General features: G+C 35.7%; 4 protein-coding genes across 4 annotated transcripts; 2 read left to right on the forward strand and 2 right to left on the reverse strand.

The window, feature by feature from the left end:
• Positions 1 to 2,459: 2,459 nt before the first annotated feature.
• Positions 2,460 to 5,338, reverse strand: LOC141289989 (zinc finger protein 706). Its single transcript, XM_073822186.1, has 4 exons — positions 5,280 to 5,338; positions 4,553 to 4,695; positions 4,299 to 4,427; positions 2,460 to 2,970 (listed from the first exon to the last, which is right to left on the reverse strand). Exons 2-3 carry the CDS (start codon positions 4,685 to 4,687, stop codon positions 4,332 to 4,334), a joined length of 231 nt encoding a protein of 76 aa, XP_073678287.1. The 5' UTR covers positions 4,688 to 4,695; positions 5,280 to 5,338; the 3' UTR covers positions 2,460 to 2,970; positions 4,299 to 4,331.
• Positions 5,339 to 6,684: 1,346 nt separating this feature from the next.
• Positions 6,685 to 9,811, forward strand: psma2b (proteasome 20S subunit alpha 2b). Its single transcript, XM_073821906.1, has 8 exons — positions 6,685 to 6,731; positions 7,278 to 7,354; positions 7,551 to 7,683; positions 8,870 to 8,992; positions 9,074 to 9,155; positions 9,265 to 9,338; positions 9,444 to 9,501; positions 9,573 to 9,811. Exons 1-8 carry the CDS (start codon positions 6,691 to 6,693, stop codon positions 9,687 to 9,689), a joined length of 705 nt encoding a protein of 234 aa, XP_073678007.1. The 5' UTR covers positions 6,685 to 6,690; the 3' UTR covers positions 9,690 to 9,811.
• A 205-nt stretch (positions 9,812 to 10,016) lies between these two features.
• ntaq1 (N-terminal glutamine amidase 1) lies at positions 10,017 to 14,098 on the reverse strand. Its single transcript, XM_073821907.1, has 6 exons — positions 12,352 to 14,098; positions 12,167 to 12,266; positions 12,031 to 12,081; positions 11,789 to 11,937; positions 11,586 to 11,710; positions 10,017 to 10,152 (listed from the first exon to the last, which is right to left on the reverse strand). Exons 1-6 carry the CDS (start codon positions 12,438 to 12,440, stop codon positions 10,049 to 10,051), a joined length of 618 nt encoding a protein of 205 aa, XP_073678008.1. The 5' UTR covers positions 12,441 to 14,098; the 3' UTR covers positions 10,017 to 10,048.
• LOC141289730 (forkhead box protein H1) lies at positions 14,052 to 15,096 on the forward strand. The gene is made up of 3 exons (XM_073821908.1): positions 14,052 to 14,275; positions 14,358 to 14,453; positions 14,548 to 15,096. The coding sequence occupies exons 1-3, from the start codon at positions 14,120 to 14,122 to the stop codon at positions 15,094 to 15,096; spliced, it is 801 nt and encodes a 266-aa protein (XP_073678009.1). The 5' UTR covers positions 14,052 to 14,119.
• The last annotated feature ends 265 nt before the right edge of the window (positions 15,097 to 15,361 follow it).

Here is a 15,361-nt window from a genome sequence, read left to right on the forward strand (position 1 = left end):
AACATAATGCAACTGAACCAAACGAACAAACGCACATATTTTGCTGATTATTGCCGCTGAAAATTGTCAATTATTGTCACATTTTGGGCTGTACTAATCAGTCAGACAAACATTTGAAGTACTATAGACTGACAAAAGTTATAACAAGTCAAGGAGAAGAGTGCAAAAAACTGTCTGAGAAACAAAGGGTGTTTGTGGTTGGCCAAACTGAACCAGGATTTCCAGGGCAGGAATCTTAACAACGTTTGTGTTTGTTCTTATCATTTCCGGTTAGGTAGGTGAAATATTAGGCTAATATCTTAATTAATACTGCTCATACGTGTCTTCACCACATAGTAAGTTGTTTAGTTTATCGATATCACACCCTTTCCTGCTTACAAAGACATTTATATAGGTTTGGAAACACTTCAGCTAGCAGCGTTGTGTATTTGGTGATGCAAAATTAGAGAGGGAAACAAGCTTATATTATTTTTACCAACAGTGACAATGGAAGAATCATTACCTGTACAGCTGAAGATGCAGAAAATGTTTGAAGCCAGACAACAAAGACTAAAAAGAGCGTAAACAAAGGTATAGCATGACGGAGAACATCTTGACTAGCGATGCCCAAGCTGCTTATTTCTGGTTAGATGGGTAAGAGAATTATGTATTGAGTAAACCGCTATGTAAAAATAGTATCAATGTTAGTTAAGTCAAACTGAGAGGATAATGCTAATCGACGTCAATACATGAGGATACTTCATCTAACAGTATTGTGTGGCCAGACAGGTTATTCCGGTGGTACACCAAATTCTGTGACCATTGTATTTTGTGAGTCCAGTTCGAAGGGTGCATATATGTTCCATTCAAAGTGCATTAAAGTGTGCGAGACGTAAATTTTAATTTTAATTATTTACAGAGCTATATTATGACACACTTCTCTAGTTAGTTTCGTGTAAGACGCCGCAGGTCATAGCGCAGCGCAAATCCGTGAATTAATGTTCTGAAGTTAAGAAAACTTGCAGTTCTGAAATCAATGATATTGTGAAAGCACTACACCAAATAACTTTTAATGGACTTAAATGGAACAAATACAAGAAATATGAATCAGTGGTTGCTTTATGAACACGGAGAGTGATCGTACAGGGCTCCACAGTGCAACCATTTCACTCGCATTTGCGACTGAAAATTACTGCTTCAAAGGTTTCTACGTGTTGTTGCAACTTTGAGTAATGTATCACGGACATATCTCACGAATCCTTTCATAAAACAAAGTGTAGAGAGAGTGTAAATAAGAGATTGATTGTGCAGTAAAGAGAGCGTCGTTGTTTATGATGGAACTTTGATATTGCGAACCAACCGTGACATTTAATCATTTTTAGGGCAGTTTGTAAATGAGATATTGATTTAATACAGCAGTTAAACAAGTTATTAAGTGACTTACATTGACTACTACAACACTACAGCCTGATTTTGCTCTATTTCGTCGTCAAAAGTAGTCTGAAACAAGTCACAACTGAGCCGCTGCTCATCTCCATTCAAACAACTATGTTTCATTTATGAATGAACGTGCGTTTTTAAACAAATCTAGTGAAATGATTCAATTTCCCATTCATCAAGAGAGTCGCTTGCTTTATTTTGAATGAATCAGCTGTTCGAACGAATCATATGAATGATATGATTCAGTAATTAAATCACTGTCTTGCCGCCACCTGCTGGCAGATCTTTTCAGTTATTTAAATCTTTAATATTTCTGTATACAATATTTTATATTTAAAACATTAATCTCAACATGAATTTGATTGCACTCATGCCACCTCTGAGCCTCATTAAACACATGAAAAAGTAAAAACAAAATTCCCCTGTAAATCACTTTGGGTAAAATTTCACCTCGTAATGGGAAAGCTAATTTTTATATATTTTTTTATTATTGTTTAAAATGTGCTCCTGAAATTTTGACTGTGCTCACAAGTGCTCCTAACAAGAAAAGCAAGCATAGAGCCCTGCCGTAATGAGCTGAATCAAGCATAACATTCCCAAACATGTTTTGTATGTTATTCACAGCATGAGCACTTACACATTTAAGTGGATCAGGGATTCTGTTATAACTAATAAATACAAATGACAAAACCAGATTTTGGTCAAGAAGTTTATTTTCATTGAACTGCTTTCACCACTGTGTTTTTTTTTTTAAACTGAAAAGCATAAAATTGCGATTCATTGTAGATCCGGTTTGCACTTCGGGCATGAGAGTAGATATGGCAGTTCATAACACAGTAGGTGTTCTCCAATCTAATGTGTTTTTAACTGTTTAATATAAATTTTAACATCTATCTCCACTATTACCCAGTCTCTACTGTAGTGTCTGTGTCCCTAAATCCCAGAATGCCGTGCGTTGCTGACGTCATGTTCCCATTCTCTATTGTCAGGTTAATAACACCCGTGCTCTTGATGTTCTTTTAGAAACCATGACACACATATGGACTATATGCATATACATTTATTGAAAACTTTAGAAAACAAAGTAACAAAAGTGTGTCCATGGGTCCTGACTCGTATTATTCTGACTACTTATACAGGTGCAAATTTACAGCATCTGTGATCATTTTGAGGATGTAAATCACTGCATCTGAATGCCAATCCTGGTCGGTATTATTAATACACATTGGTGCACCTCTCTATTTTGGTTCACAGTTAAAAGATCAGGGTAACATACATTTTTGTACATTGCAGCACCTAATAATTTTTTAAAACTCAAAATATAGGGACAAATTGCCAGAGGGTGAGTTTAAGCACGTGGCAATAAGACTGTTAGGTCACAGCACACTCGGAAATGACGGAAGCAATATGCACATATAAAAATATTCAAAAATATATGTGTGCTGGTGTGCTTGAGTCCGTCCTAAGATCTTCTTGTCCACAGTCTATATTTGTAAAATACAGCAAGTTGAGTCAGTCGGCTGAGTCGAATCATGGTTCTTTCCCCGGGGTCTAAAAATTGGACCATAATAATGAGATTAATATACAGCCATATTAACAGGTTAACATATATGTGACCCTGGATCACAAAAATAGCTTTAAAGGTGCCATAGAATGCATTGAGAGAATATTTTAAATTGTTCTCTGATATCTACATAGAAGGTATTTGGCATAGGAAAGGGCAAAAAATCTCCAGAAATGGTTTTACAGGTCCATTTACAACCCTAGGATTTGCCCCTAGAATCAAATACTCTTTGATTCTAGGGGCAAAGAATCATGAATATTAATGAGCTCCTCTCTGATTGGCTGTTTCACAGAGCTCAATAGCTCACACATGGATAAAAATAATTTAATTAGGAGCTCTAGCCGCTTTTAATATGCAGTTTGTCGAATCGCGGATATTTTAGTGTGATTACTGTGATCGCATGTGCTCTGTGTAAAGTTACAATACAGAGGGAGTGCTTCTTACCACACAAGATGAGCTGCTCATCAGTGATTCTCCAGATCTGTAAATCATTCGCCATCATCAACGCAGTTATTTCTCCATCATTCACCATCATCAGCGCAGTCATCTCTCTGTTTATGTGGTAAGTGAAATCCTATGTATAGCAATGTAACAGGCTAGCGCTAGCATTAAGCTAACCGTGTCCCTTCAATGGATTGCCTTGTTTAACTGATGTGCTGACGTTAGTGATGATTGGGCGATGCAAATGTTGGAGGTGTAACTATTAACGATCCCGGGGATGTTGCGTAACAGTCGGTGTTATGTTGGACCTATTTTTTGGTGGTCTTTTGCAAATACTAGATTTATATAAGGAGGAGGAAACGATGGTGTTTGAGACTCATGGTATGTCATGTCCATGTACTGAACTGTTATTATTTAACTATGCCAAGGTAAATTCAGTTTTCCATTCTATGGCACCTTTAAACAGCACAGGTTTGATACATTGTATGGGTCAAAATGATCGATTTTTCTTTTATGCCAAAAACCACTAGGATATTGAGTAAAGATCATGTTCCATGAAAAATTTAAAAAACTTCTTAGCATAAATATATCAAAACTTAATTATTGATTAGTAATATGCATTGCTACGAACTTCATTTGGACTACTTTTTCGAACAAGCGGTTTTCTTAATATTTAGATTTTTTTGCACCCTTAAATTCCAGATTTTCAAATAGTTGTATCTCGGCCAAATATTGTCCTATCCTAACAATCATACATCAATGGAAAGCTTATTTATTCAGCTTTCAGATAAAGTAAAATAAAAAAAAAGACCCTTATGATTGGTTTTGTGGTCCAGTGTCACTTATTTTGTAAGTATATCTGTGTTAGACTCACCCCTGTTTTAGGTCGATGTTGGTTTTGTGTCCTTTAGGCTTGAACATCCTCCAGCTCAGGAGGCATAGGAGATTTTGGGTGTTTGCTTTCAAAATGCTGTTTAAATGTCTTGGGATCTGGCATCTGTGTCTATACAAGCAATAACAACATTTCTTAAGAAAGTACGATAAGTTTGGGGTACAGTGGTACCTCAGAGAAGTTTGGGTACAGTGGCTCAAATTAGTGACCTGTAACTTAGTTCACAAATTTCTCACCCTGCAAACAGGACACGTGTGAACCAGTGCAGCTTTGGCTGCAGTCTTCTGATCTGCTCCTTGGGCTTTCTTCTTCTCAGCTGCTTTCTTTGCGTTCTTTTGCTGAGACTGGATCTTCTGCTGCCCACGAGCCATGGCCTTCTCTGAAACACATGCATCAGGCACATTACGTTAACTCACTCAAGAAGTCAGTCTCACTCACTTTTCATTGTGTCTTTCATTTCATAAAGTGAATATTGCCAGACTGATGTAAGTCATAAAGGTTTGAAACAACAATGTAGAGGAGTAACTGATGACCATTTTCATTTTTGGGTTAAGCATTCCTTTCAAATACGCCAAAAAGCTATAACTAACGTTATCTGTTACACAAGTTAAATATATAGAACAGTCTGACGACAGGGTTGATCATAAAATAAGCCACCATACCGATAAAAAACGGTTAAAAATGCTACATACATGTAGAATTAATGTAAAATACGCGTTCAGAGACGTATAAATCACAAGAAGCGTATAAAAACAAAAATCATAATATAGAAACCGCGAAGATCACATTAGCTACTTAGCTCATCCGCCTTATTCAAAACTGATCTGAACCGTGTAGTGGCGATGTACAAAACGGCCTAGATTAAAAATAAGACCAATATTAACCATAAACACCTTTAAAACCAACAAACGTGGTATTTATACGGTGAAATGTGGTAGATTTATCAATGTTTAGAGACAATACCTCGGCGTTAAGACACGGTAGGAAGTGAAGCTCGACTGACACGATTCAGCAGTTTCCGTCGGGAGTCCTTACATAATAAAGGTCCTGATGATGATTTAATTCAAAGATAAAGTCTTTGTTTGAATTTTAGTTGATTGAGTCCTGTCGTACATACAATTATTTTTTACATACAATTTATTTATTTTATATAATAATAAATAACATTTTTTTAAATGTATGTACGACTTTGTTTTGAAGTTGTTTTGGAGTATTCCCAAATAAAAAAGAACGAGGCAAATAAATGTTGTAATATGTTAGTCTATGTATGGCTGCTCTATTTCAGTATAGTGATGGAAGAAACGGAGCTGTCTAAATCTGTGAATCAAAAGAATCAATTAATTCGTGAACTATTAACTATTTTAAAGCGCTCGAAACACTACGCGCTGAGGCCATCTGCTGGTCACATTCATGTTAATGCAAAGGACAGACTCGAAACCTCGAAACAAAGCAACTAACACAATGCTAAGAAATTTCTGCAACATTTTGTATTTACATATTTAAATATATGTGACCCTGGACCACAAAACCAGTCATAAGTAGCCAGGTATATTTGTAGCAATAGTCAAAAAATACATTGTATTGGTTAAAATGTTCATTTGTTCTTTTATGCCAAAAATCATTCGGATATTAAGTAAAGATCATGTTCCATGAAGATATTTTGTAAATTTCCTACCGTAAATAAATCAATACATAATTTTAGATTAGTAATATGCTATGCTAAGAACTTAATATGGACAACTTTAAAGGCGATTTTCTCAATATTTCGTTTTATTTGTTTATTTTTGCACCCTCACGTTCCAGATCTCGAACAAATAATGTCCTAACAAACCATAAATAAATGAAAAGCTTTTTTTTTCAGCTTTCAGATGATGTATAAATCTAAATTTAAAAAAAAGACTTTTTCCCCCAGTTTCACAGACAAGGCTTAATGTAAGTCTGAGCTGTTTCAGCTGAAAGAAGCTTGCACTGACTGATCTTAAATTATATCAGTGCCTTTGTTTTGTCTCAAGAAGCTCTCCAGTAATGTGTTTTTCTAAGCATGTTTATAAAAATTACTTAAATGTCCTAATTGAACTATGGGCTAATCCTGGCTTAGTCTAAACCCTGTCTGTGAAACCTGGCCTTTGACTGTTTTTGTGGTCCACGGTCACATTTTTTTTTTAAATACAGTTAGTGTTCAAGCCAATACATTAGTCGTACTATTATTGTTTCAAATAATTGTATTACTCAGAAACGTACGAAACGATTAAATGTTTTGATACGGAAGGTGTGATCTGTTATATTTTCAGTTTGTACACTTTTATTTTGACGAGTGTGTTCCCAAAAAGTTCGCGGAAGTTGTTTTGGTGTACTTCCGTGGCAAAAAACAAAAATGGCAGAACGAGGATACAGTTTTTCTCTCACAACATTTAGGTAATTCTGTCATTTATTGATTGATAGGTGGCTGTAATATTTCATTATGCATTTCTTGTTGTATGCGTTCAGTAAAAATAGTTATGTTTTGTTCAACATGTGTGTTACACCTACTTTACTGTATGTCACATCAGAGATGCAGTGTCACGATGTTAGCTACTATGGATCTTTATGACTTTTGTTCAGTTATCTATTTTAGTGCTTTGTTTGTTTGTTTTTTATTTAAGTTATTTATTCCTTTGTTTATTTTGTTATCCCGAATGATTGGTTACTGTCATGTTTTACTACAGATTTAGTTTAATTCTCTTTGTGGCGAATAATTATCTTTTTTTATTCATTTATCTTTTGTGGTTTGTACTATATTCAGTGACATAATATAAAAAGCATGTATGAAGCTTTTGTTCAAGCTGATAATCTGAGTTTGGAATTATTGAAATCATTAATATGAAATCTGAAATCTGTATTGGTGGAAAAGTTATACATTCATTTTAAGCTTAGAGACATTTTAGATGTTCTCATACTAATGCTTTTTTGTTTTAAACACAGCCCTTCTGGCAAACTGGTGCAGATTGAATATGCTCTGGCCGCTGTAGCAGCTGGTGCTCCATCTGTAGGAATCAAAGGTATGTTTATGTAGATTATTACATTATAAACTTTACAAACTTCACTGTGACTTTACACAGTGGATACAGAAATGTATTTACACAGCAATCACAACTATATATTTGGGTTTAAACTATGTGAGCATACAGTTTCTCCATAGGTATGCTGCACTTCAATTGTAAATTTGTTTTGAAGGACTTTTTGTCATTTTTGCAGCATCAAATGGAGTTGTACTTGCAACTGAGAAGAAACAGAAGTCCATACTGTACGATGAACAGAGTGTGCACAAAGTTGAGCCAATAACCAAACACATTGGCATGGTGTACAGTGGAATGGGTCCCGACTACAGGTAAGAAATTACAGTGCAGTGTTTATTTAAAATGGATAATTGATTTGTTCTAAAACGAAACACTTAAATAAGCCCTTCTTCTGTGAAACATTGAAGAAGATGCAGTGGTGTGAAAAAGTGTTGGCCCCCTTTCCGTTTTTTTTTTTTTTTTTTTTTTGCATGTTTGCAAGTAAACGGAATGAAATGAAGGGGTTTTTATGAAGGGAAAACAAAATCCAAACCCACATGGCCCTGTGTAAAAAGTGTGAAAAAGTCTGCTGTCTACCAAAAATCCTGAAGGACAAAGTCCGGCCATCTGTTCGTGACCTCAAGCTGAAGCGAACTTGGGTTCTGCAGCAGGACAATGATCCAAAACATACCAGCAAATCAACCTCTGAATGGCTAAAGAAAACAAAATGAAGACTTTGAAGTGGCCTAGTCAAAGTCCTGACCTGAATCCTATTGAGATGCTGTGTTCATGCTCGAAAACCCTCCAATGTGGCTGAATTACAACAATTCTGCCAAGATGAGTGGGCCAAAATTCCTGCACAGCGCTGTAACAGACTCATTGCAAGTTATCGCAAATGCTTGATTGCAGTTGTTGCTGCTAAGGGTGTGTTTACTTGTGTTATCTTTGATTAATATTTAAATTTGTTTGATGATCTGAAACATTAAAGTGTGACAAACATGCAAAAAAAATTAAAAAAATCAGGAAGAGGGCCAATTAATAATAACATTGTATGGACAAAAAAAAAAAAGTCAGTGGAAACCAAAACTGTTAGGTTACCAACGAACTTCAAAATATCTTTCAATAGTGTTTTCACGACGCGTCATTAATTGGCCATATTGGTGGTACTAAATGTAAACCATGCCACTGAAACGAATGAAACTCGCATCTTTTGCTGAATATTGCTGCTGAAAATGGTCAACTATTGTTATGTTATGGGCTGTACTAATCGGTCAGACCAGGAAAACACTTGGAGTACTAAAGACTGCCATAAATTACAACAAATCAAGGAGAAGAGTGCAAAGAACTGTCTGAGGAACAAAAGGCATTTGTGGTTGGCCAAACTGAACCAGTTTTTTTCCCCCGTGGTTTAGACAGCATGAATTAGCAATATGGCTGCACATCCGGGTAACTGACCAAACCGTGACATAAGCACAAACCCTCTATAGATGGTCTGTAAGGAATGACCTCTCTTGACAGGGTGCTGGTCAGAAGAGCAAGAAAGCTGGCGCAGCAGTATTTTCTGGTATACCAAGAGCCAATCCCCACAGGCCAGCTGGTACAGAGAGTGGCTTCTGTTATGCAAGAATACACACAGTCAGGGTATGTTTACTTCGATTTATCTTTTATTATATCTTACTTTAATGAGAGCTCTTGTAGTAATATTAGTGTCATGTTTTCCAGAGGTGTGCGGCCATTTGGAGTCTCTCTTCTCATTGCCGGTTGGGATGAAGACAGACCATACTTATTTCAGTCAGACCCATCGGTACAACTAATAAATATCAATCACAACCTTTTCATCATTGATTATTCTTTATTCAACATGCAACCATTTATGTTGTAAACTCATGTCTGAATGGTGATATATCCCACAGGGAGCATACTTTGCCTGGAAAGCCACAGCAATGGGCAAGAACTATGTGAATGGAAAAACATTCCTTGAAAAAAGGTATCAGTAATTAACTTGTTGACTCATGCAGGTTGAATTATTGTAGTGTATAAGATAAAAAAAGATGGAAACGATTTTACAGAATGGCTTTGTACATTTTTACAGATATAATGAAGATCTGGAACTTGAAGATGCTATACACACTGCCATCTTAACTTTGAAGGTGAGTTTATTCTTAACCTCCTATATCAGATTGCTCAAAACAAGATCTATAGTGTTTTCTTTTTCCTACAGGAAAGTTTTGAAGGTCAGATGACAGAGGACAACATTGAAGTGGGCATCTGTAATGAAGCAGGATTTCGCAGACTGTCACCTGCTGAGGTGAAGGATTACCTGGCAGCAATTGCTTAAACTACAGCACTACAACTGTGTACACAGTTACCAATTCGGTTTGGTTGTTTTTTGAATGCTGCATTTTTATTATTTGTACATCTGTGTAACTGATTTCTTTATAAAAGAATGCATATTATCAACAGATGTTACATCCTGCTTATTTCACATTCTGTGATTTTTGTACTTGACTGTAATTATGAGTTATTTTGTAAGGTAAAGGATCTGAACTGTTCTACAAGTAAAACAAGAGTTTGACAGGCAACAGATATGTATTTCAAGGCCTGCTTTGTCATAGTACTATCCATGCTAATAGGATCCCTGAGGCTTTGTTTATGTACATTTTTCAACACAAAGTGTTGGCATAAAGCAAAAAATAATTATTTCACTCCAAAGTGTTGAACAAAGTCTGAAAGGTTATAAACCTCTCCATATCCCACTCGAGCATCCATGCAAATGAAGTCATCGAGATTCATTTTAGACTCTGTGAAAATAACACATACAGCGTAAGAGGAAGAAAAAAAATATTTTATGAAATTCACATAATTAGTGCTATGCAAAAGTATGCATACACCTTAATTGTTTCCCACGTTTTGTTGTTGCAGCTTTGGTAAACTGCTTTAAATGACAATGATCAATCTACAGTCCATTTATCATTGTGACAAAGCAAAAACAGAATTGTCACAACTTTCAGTTTATAAAATAAATGTATAAAGTACTCTTAACTCAGTACTTGGCTGACACACCTTTACAGCCTCAAGTGTTTTGGGGTATGAGGCGACAAGCTTTGCACATTAGCATTTGGCATTTATCAGCCATTCTTCTCCTTACCTTATCACCTCTCAGGCTCTGTCAGCTTGGATGGGGATAAACTTACATTTTCAGGTTTCTCCAAAAATGTTTGATTGGGTTTAAGCCTAGGCTCTGGCTGGGCCACTCAAAGACATTCAAGTAGTTGTCTATAAGCCACTTTTGCTGTGTGCTTAGGTGCACAGTCCGGGGTTTTAAATGCTCTGGACTAGGTTTTCATTAAGACTATCTCAATATTTTGAGCTTTTCTTCTACTCTGACGAATCTCTTAGTCCCTGCCGCTGAAAATAAGCAGTGCTTGGTTTCCTTCAAACATGATGCTTGGAATTAAGGTTCATCAGACCAGAGAGTTTTTTTTTTTTCACAGTCTGAGGGTCCTTTAGATGCTTTGTTGCAAATTCCAAGTGTGTTTTCATGTGTATTCACTGAGGAAAGAATTGAGTCTCACCACACTGCTATAAAGCCCAGATCAGTGGAGTGTTGCAGTGAAGTTTGTCCTTCATATGTGATAATGGAGCTCAACTAAGAGTGACCATCAGGATCTTGGTCACCAGTCTAACCAAAGCCCTTCTTCATCAATTGCTTAGTGTGCTTTAGCAAGAGTCATAGTTGTTTCAAAAAAAAATTCAAATAAGGGTAACAGAGACTACATGCTTCTGTGAACCTTCAATCAAGTTTTTTTTTTAACCTCAGGGCTTGGTTTTTGCTCTGATATGCATTTAGCTGTTAGACATTTTATTAAGATTCGTCTTTCCAAATCATACCCATTCAATTGAATTTGCCACAGGTTAACTCCGTTTGAAGTATAGTAACATCTACAAGCAATATTAATGCTCCTAATCTAAACTGTCCCAACTCTGAATACTTACGCAACGAAATCATTTCAGTTTTTTTTTTTTTTTTATTAATTTGCAAAGATGTTAAAAACTTTTTTTTTTTTTTTTGCTTTGTTTATGGAGTGTAGAATGATGTTGGGGAAAAGGTAATTTTAAAGCAGTTTAACATAAGGCAGCAACATAACAAAATGTGAAAAAAATAAAGTGGCATAAATACTTCCACAAGGCACTGTATATGGCAAATAAACAGACCACTAATTTTACAGCATACCTGATGTCTCTAAACATGGGTATGGAGGGGGTGGCATACGCCAGTTCCCATCAGCGTCCTTCATATGTGAGCGATCAGAAGCAAACTTTTTCAAGTAGGTGTCACCTGGTATGACACGAAGTTTCCTGAAACAGCAGATAATCAGTGATATTTATATTATAAACTTTTTGATAAAATGTATTTCAAATCAGTTCTTAACTTGCCTCCAGAAAGAAGGTTTTAAATCCTCATCTGAACGAAAGGCCTCCTTTGAATATACATCAAGTAAGCAAGGGAAGGGAAGGGTGGTGTCTAAATCATATATATAATTCTGTCCTTGTTTATTTACGTGTAGTAGAATAACATGGTAATCCTAAAGGCAAGTGCACAAAAAAACTTAGATTAGTAAGAGTACAGCAGAAAAAATTCAATGTTATATTTTTATTTTAAAACAAATTGCTCTTACCCAGATTACTGGTTCATCCCCTCGACTGGATTTTTGTTTCCAAATAGGTATCTGCATTTATTAATTGTTAAATTACACTTGCATAGAAACTACAGTAAATTAGCATGATTACTATATGTGTAAAAACAACCCTTACCATTTTTCTATCATTAGATATAAAGACCGCATACACTTCATCCAACGAGCAAGTGCCCTGATCCTTAACATGTTCACACAATTTCCAAACATTCTCCTCACTACAAAAAGAAAACAAATAAATTAATACACTGTTAATTTAATAAAGATGTTGCTACTGATGTGGAATCATTACGTTACACTTACCAGTAGCAGCTGGTGTAAACACATTGGTTTCTAGACGGAGTGATATTTGTATATTCCGACTGGGCGCTTTGTACGTTCATTCTTTCCATTCACATGTTATACTATATCGTCTTTTGATTATAACGATATTACGAAAAGACAGCATATAATACACCGCTAAATTGATTCACGTTGTAGGCTACTATATAAAATCTATAGTTGTTTGTTACATGTATTCCGTCCGTAAGAAACTCTAGACAGGTCTGTCGTTCCGCCGCGTCAATGGAGTGATGCGCAAACATTCAGTCCTCAATGTGAATTGCAAATGTAATGTGCACGACTATCACTATAATTGTTGAACGATTTTGCTAGTTTAAAAGCACAATTAAAGAAACACGTTAGCGAAAGATGATGTGCAATTAGATATCTCTTTCAAATTAAAACGGTTAATGTTTAAACCAACTTAATGCTACATTTTCACAACAAAGATGCGTTACTCCTATTATTTACGTGTTAGGCTCTATTTTTTACAGTCTATGGTTAGGCTACGCACTACTGTTTTAAGGTTAGGGTCAGTAAGAGATTTTTTTTTTTTTTTTTTTTTCAAATAAATCACTAGGCTACTTTTATTTAACAGCTGCATTTGCTTAACCCACGATATTTGTAAGAAATTCTGTTCTTTTTAACTTTCTGTTTAAAGAATCTTCAATAGAATGTTTCATAGGCCTAATAGTAGCATGCCTAATAACAGCTGAAAATCAGTTTTGCAATCACGGGAATAAATTTGGCTACATTTTACAATAGATTAACAAAATATATTCACCATATTTCACCATGTTACTGTATTTTGATAAAATAGCTAAATACCACAAAAACACAAATCTCGCAATTTTATAGTTTATAATTCTGTCTTTTTGCTTAGAATAGCGAGATTATATGTGATTATGGAATGCAAAACCAGTCATAATGGTTTTTTTTTTTTTTTTTTGAGATTTAAGCATAAAACCTAAAAGCTGCATAAATACGCTTTCCATTTATGTAGACCTATGATGTTTGTTAGGATAGGACAATATTTGGCCGAGATACAACTATTTGACAATCTGGAATCTGAGGGTGCAAAAATATCAAAATATTGAGAAATATTGATCTCGGCGGAAACAAGCGTGGTATGGCCTTTTATTAAGACACACATCTGATTTATCAGTTAGATAGCTGATACAGTTATCTATTAAAATCAAACGAATTTTAATGTAAAATTTGGTATATAAAAAGCACTGACGGGGTCATCTGTGGTTGAAATATTGAAGACATAGGTGGGGCTTGAAAGCAAGTAAACAAACAAATACAATTCTCAATTTGCTAGTATATCAGAATATTGTCTTCTTAGTCTACTTACTTCATTAAATCAAATAGCTAAGGCTTTTTCTAGCCTTTTATCGTACTTACTTTTAAGGTAGGGTGAAAATACACCATTAGCACTGTTCCATCTATTATTTGGACCGGTGTTTACCTCATTTGTGTAAAACTAAATAGGCCCAATGTTTTAGACTCCTATTTCTTAAACACTACGTAAATCAACAATTAACCTCATTCTTGTTGCAAGTAGCTGCCAATGAATGTTTTTTAGAAAACTAGCCTAAGAAACCGCTCCGCCATTAACACCTCGTTTTTATGAACAGCACTTACTAATGGAATGCAACACCTTTAGACCCATTGAGAGCTACAGCATGGATATAAATGGGGCCTGATCTTCTCAGTCTTCATTCTAAGTTTGGACCAGGAGCTCATCATGATTAACGGAGTGAACGGAGAATTCAACGGTTTACTGGTCAAACCAAGTGGCGTTCCAAGAAGGAGATACAAACGATACACCACGGGAACATACATCGGACTTATTGCTTATGCAATTAAAGACTCACCAGAGAAGATGCTCACATTCAAGCAGGTAACAAACCGACTAAAAAGTCGTATATCTGCTAATGTCTCACGTTTCTGACGTATGTTAACGTGTTTCTTTATTTGTGTAGATAATGAAAAAGCTGGAACCATTTGTTTTCGGGGACAAAAAGGGCATCGAGAACAACATCAGAGTCTGTCTTTCATCAAACAGGTGTTTTGCAAAGGTGTGTTTATTAAATTTGGTCAACTTATGTTTGGAGGCAACGTGTAGCCTATAGGCTAATGTTAGTAACACATTTTATATATTTGTGTTTATAGGTGCCAGTCGATCCGAATTTTCCAAATCCTAAAAAGAACTTCTGGAAAGTGGATGAAAATGGCATTACTCCGAAAATGTTTCGCCGACATTTTAAATACCTGATCAACATTTTTCCTGGCCTGTCGATTAAGACCCACCAAATGGATGAGTGTGAAGATGATTACGCTCCTGAGCCTGTTATTCCAGTCTGCAAGGTCACAGAAACCAAAAGCGAAGGCAAATTTACAGGCCCCTTTTCCATAGAATCATTACTAAAGAGCGACCGCGAAGTGAAGCGCATGCGCAGCACGCGTTTGGAAGAACATCCACACTACATAGACTCACAGCGTGAAACGGCCAAGAGAAAAAACGTTTATGAATGTGAAGGAGTGAAGTGTTTTTACCCTCTTTCAGCAGTAGGATGTGACCTGGCCTCAGCGAAAAGACCTCGTCTATCTGCAGGACCTCAGTTTGGACAGTCTCTGCCTCCACATAGGCCTATCTCATATGACCACCATGTTCTTTTAAGATCTCCTTTAATGTATGATGCTAGATATGTCCGGTGGTAAACAGCCAGAATGACCACATGTAAATATGAAGAAATCGCACTTTATTTTTGTTGTTCATTTTCTTTTTTTTAATAAAAAGTCTTTTTTTCAATAAAAAGTATTTTTTTTTCCACATTAATTGTGTTCTAACTTTGCTTGATTACAGATAACTTAATAGCTTTACGATATCATCATTTATAACAGGTAGCATTATAACACACCCAAAGTCTGACATATCACCTTAAATCGGCTATTTTAGTAAACACACAGTTTAATGACATATTGA

Source organism: Garra rufa, chromosome 17 (assembly GCF_049309525.1).
Source record: "Garra rufa chromosome 17, GarRuf1.0, whole genome shotgun sequence".
NCBI classification, from domain to species: Eukaryota; Metazoa; Chordata; class Actinopteri; order Cypriniformes; family Cyprinidae; genus Garra; species Garra rufa.

What these genes read in the sequence shown, in the direction of transcription:
- LOC141289989 (XM_073822186.1), bottom strand. Translation starts at nt 4,687, where the DNA reads ATGGCTCGTGGGCAGCAGAAGATCCAGTCTCAGCAAAAGAACGCAAAG. An exon ending in ACACGTGTCCTGTTTGCAGG is followed by an intron (nt 4,428 to 4,552) that starts GTGAGAAATTTG and finishes TTGCTTGTATAG; the next exon opens with ACACAGATGCCAGATCCCAA.
- psma2b (XM_073821906.1), top strand. Translation starts at nt 6,691, where the DNA reads ATGGCAGAACGAGGATACAGTTTTTCTCTCACAACATTTAG. An exon ending in TCCATCTGTAGGAATCAAAG is followed by an intron (nt 7,355 to 7,550) that starts GTATGTTTATGT and finishes TCATTTTTGCAG; the next exon opens with CATCAAATGGAGTTGTACTT. An exon ending in GGAATGGGTCCCGACTACAG is followed by an intron (nt 7,684 to 8,869) that starts GTAAGAAATTAC and finishes CTCTCTTGACAG; the next exon opens with GGTGCTGGTCAGAAGAGCAA.
- ntaq1 (XM_073821907.1), bottom strand. Translation starts at nt 12,440, where the DNA reads ATGGAAAGAATGAACGTACAAAGCGCCCAGTCGGAATATACAAATATC. An exon ending in GTTTACACCAGCTGCTACTG is followed by an intron (nt 12,267 to 12,351) that starts GTAAGTGTAACG and finishes TTCTTTTTGTAG; the next exon opens with TGAGGAGAATGTTTGGAAAT. An exon ending in TATCTAATGATAGAAAAATG is followed by an intron (nt 12,082 to 12,166) that starts GTAAGGGTTGTT and finishes TAATAAATGCAG; the next exon opens with ATACCTATTTGGAAACAAAA.
- LOC141289730 (XM_073821908.1), top strand. Translation starts at nt 14,120, where the DNA reads ATGATTAACGGAGTGAACGGAGAATTCAACGGTTTACTGGTCAAACCA. An exon ending in AGATGCTCACATTCAAGCAG is followed by an intron (nt 14,276 to 14,357) that starts GTAACAAACCGA and finishes TTATTTGTGTAG; the next exon opens with ATAATGAAAAAGCTGGAACC. An exon ending in CAAACAGGTGTTTTGCAAAG is followed by an intron (nt 14,454 to 14,547) that starts GTGTGTTTATTA and finishes TTGTGTTTATAG; the next exon opens with GTGCCAGTCGATCCGAATTT.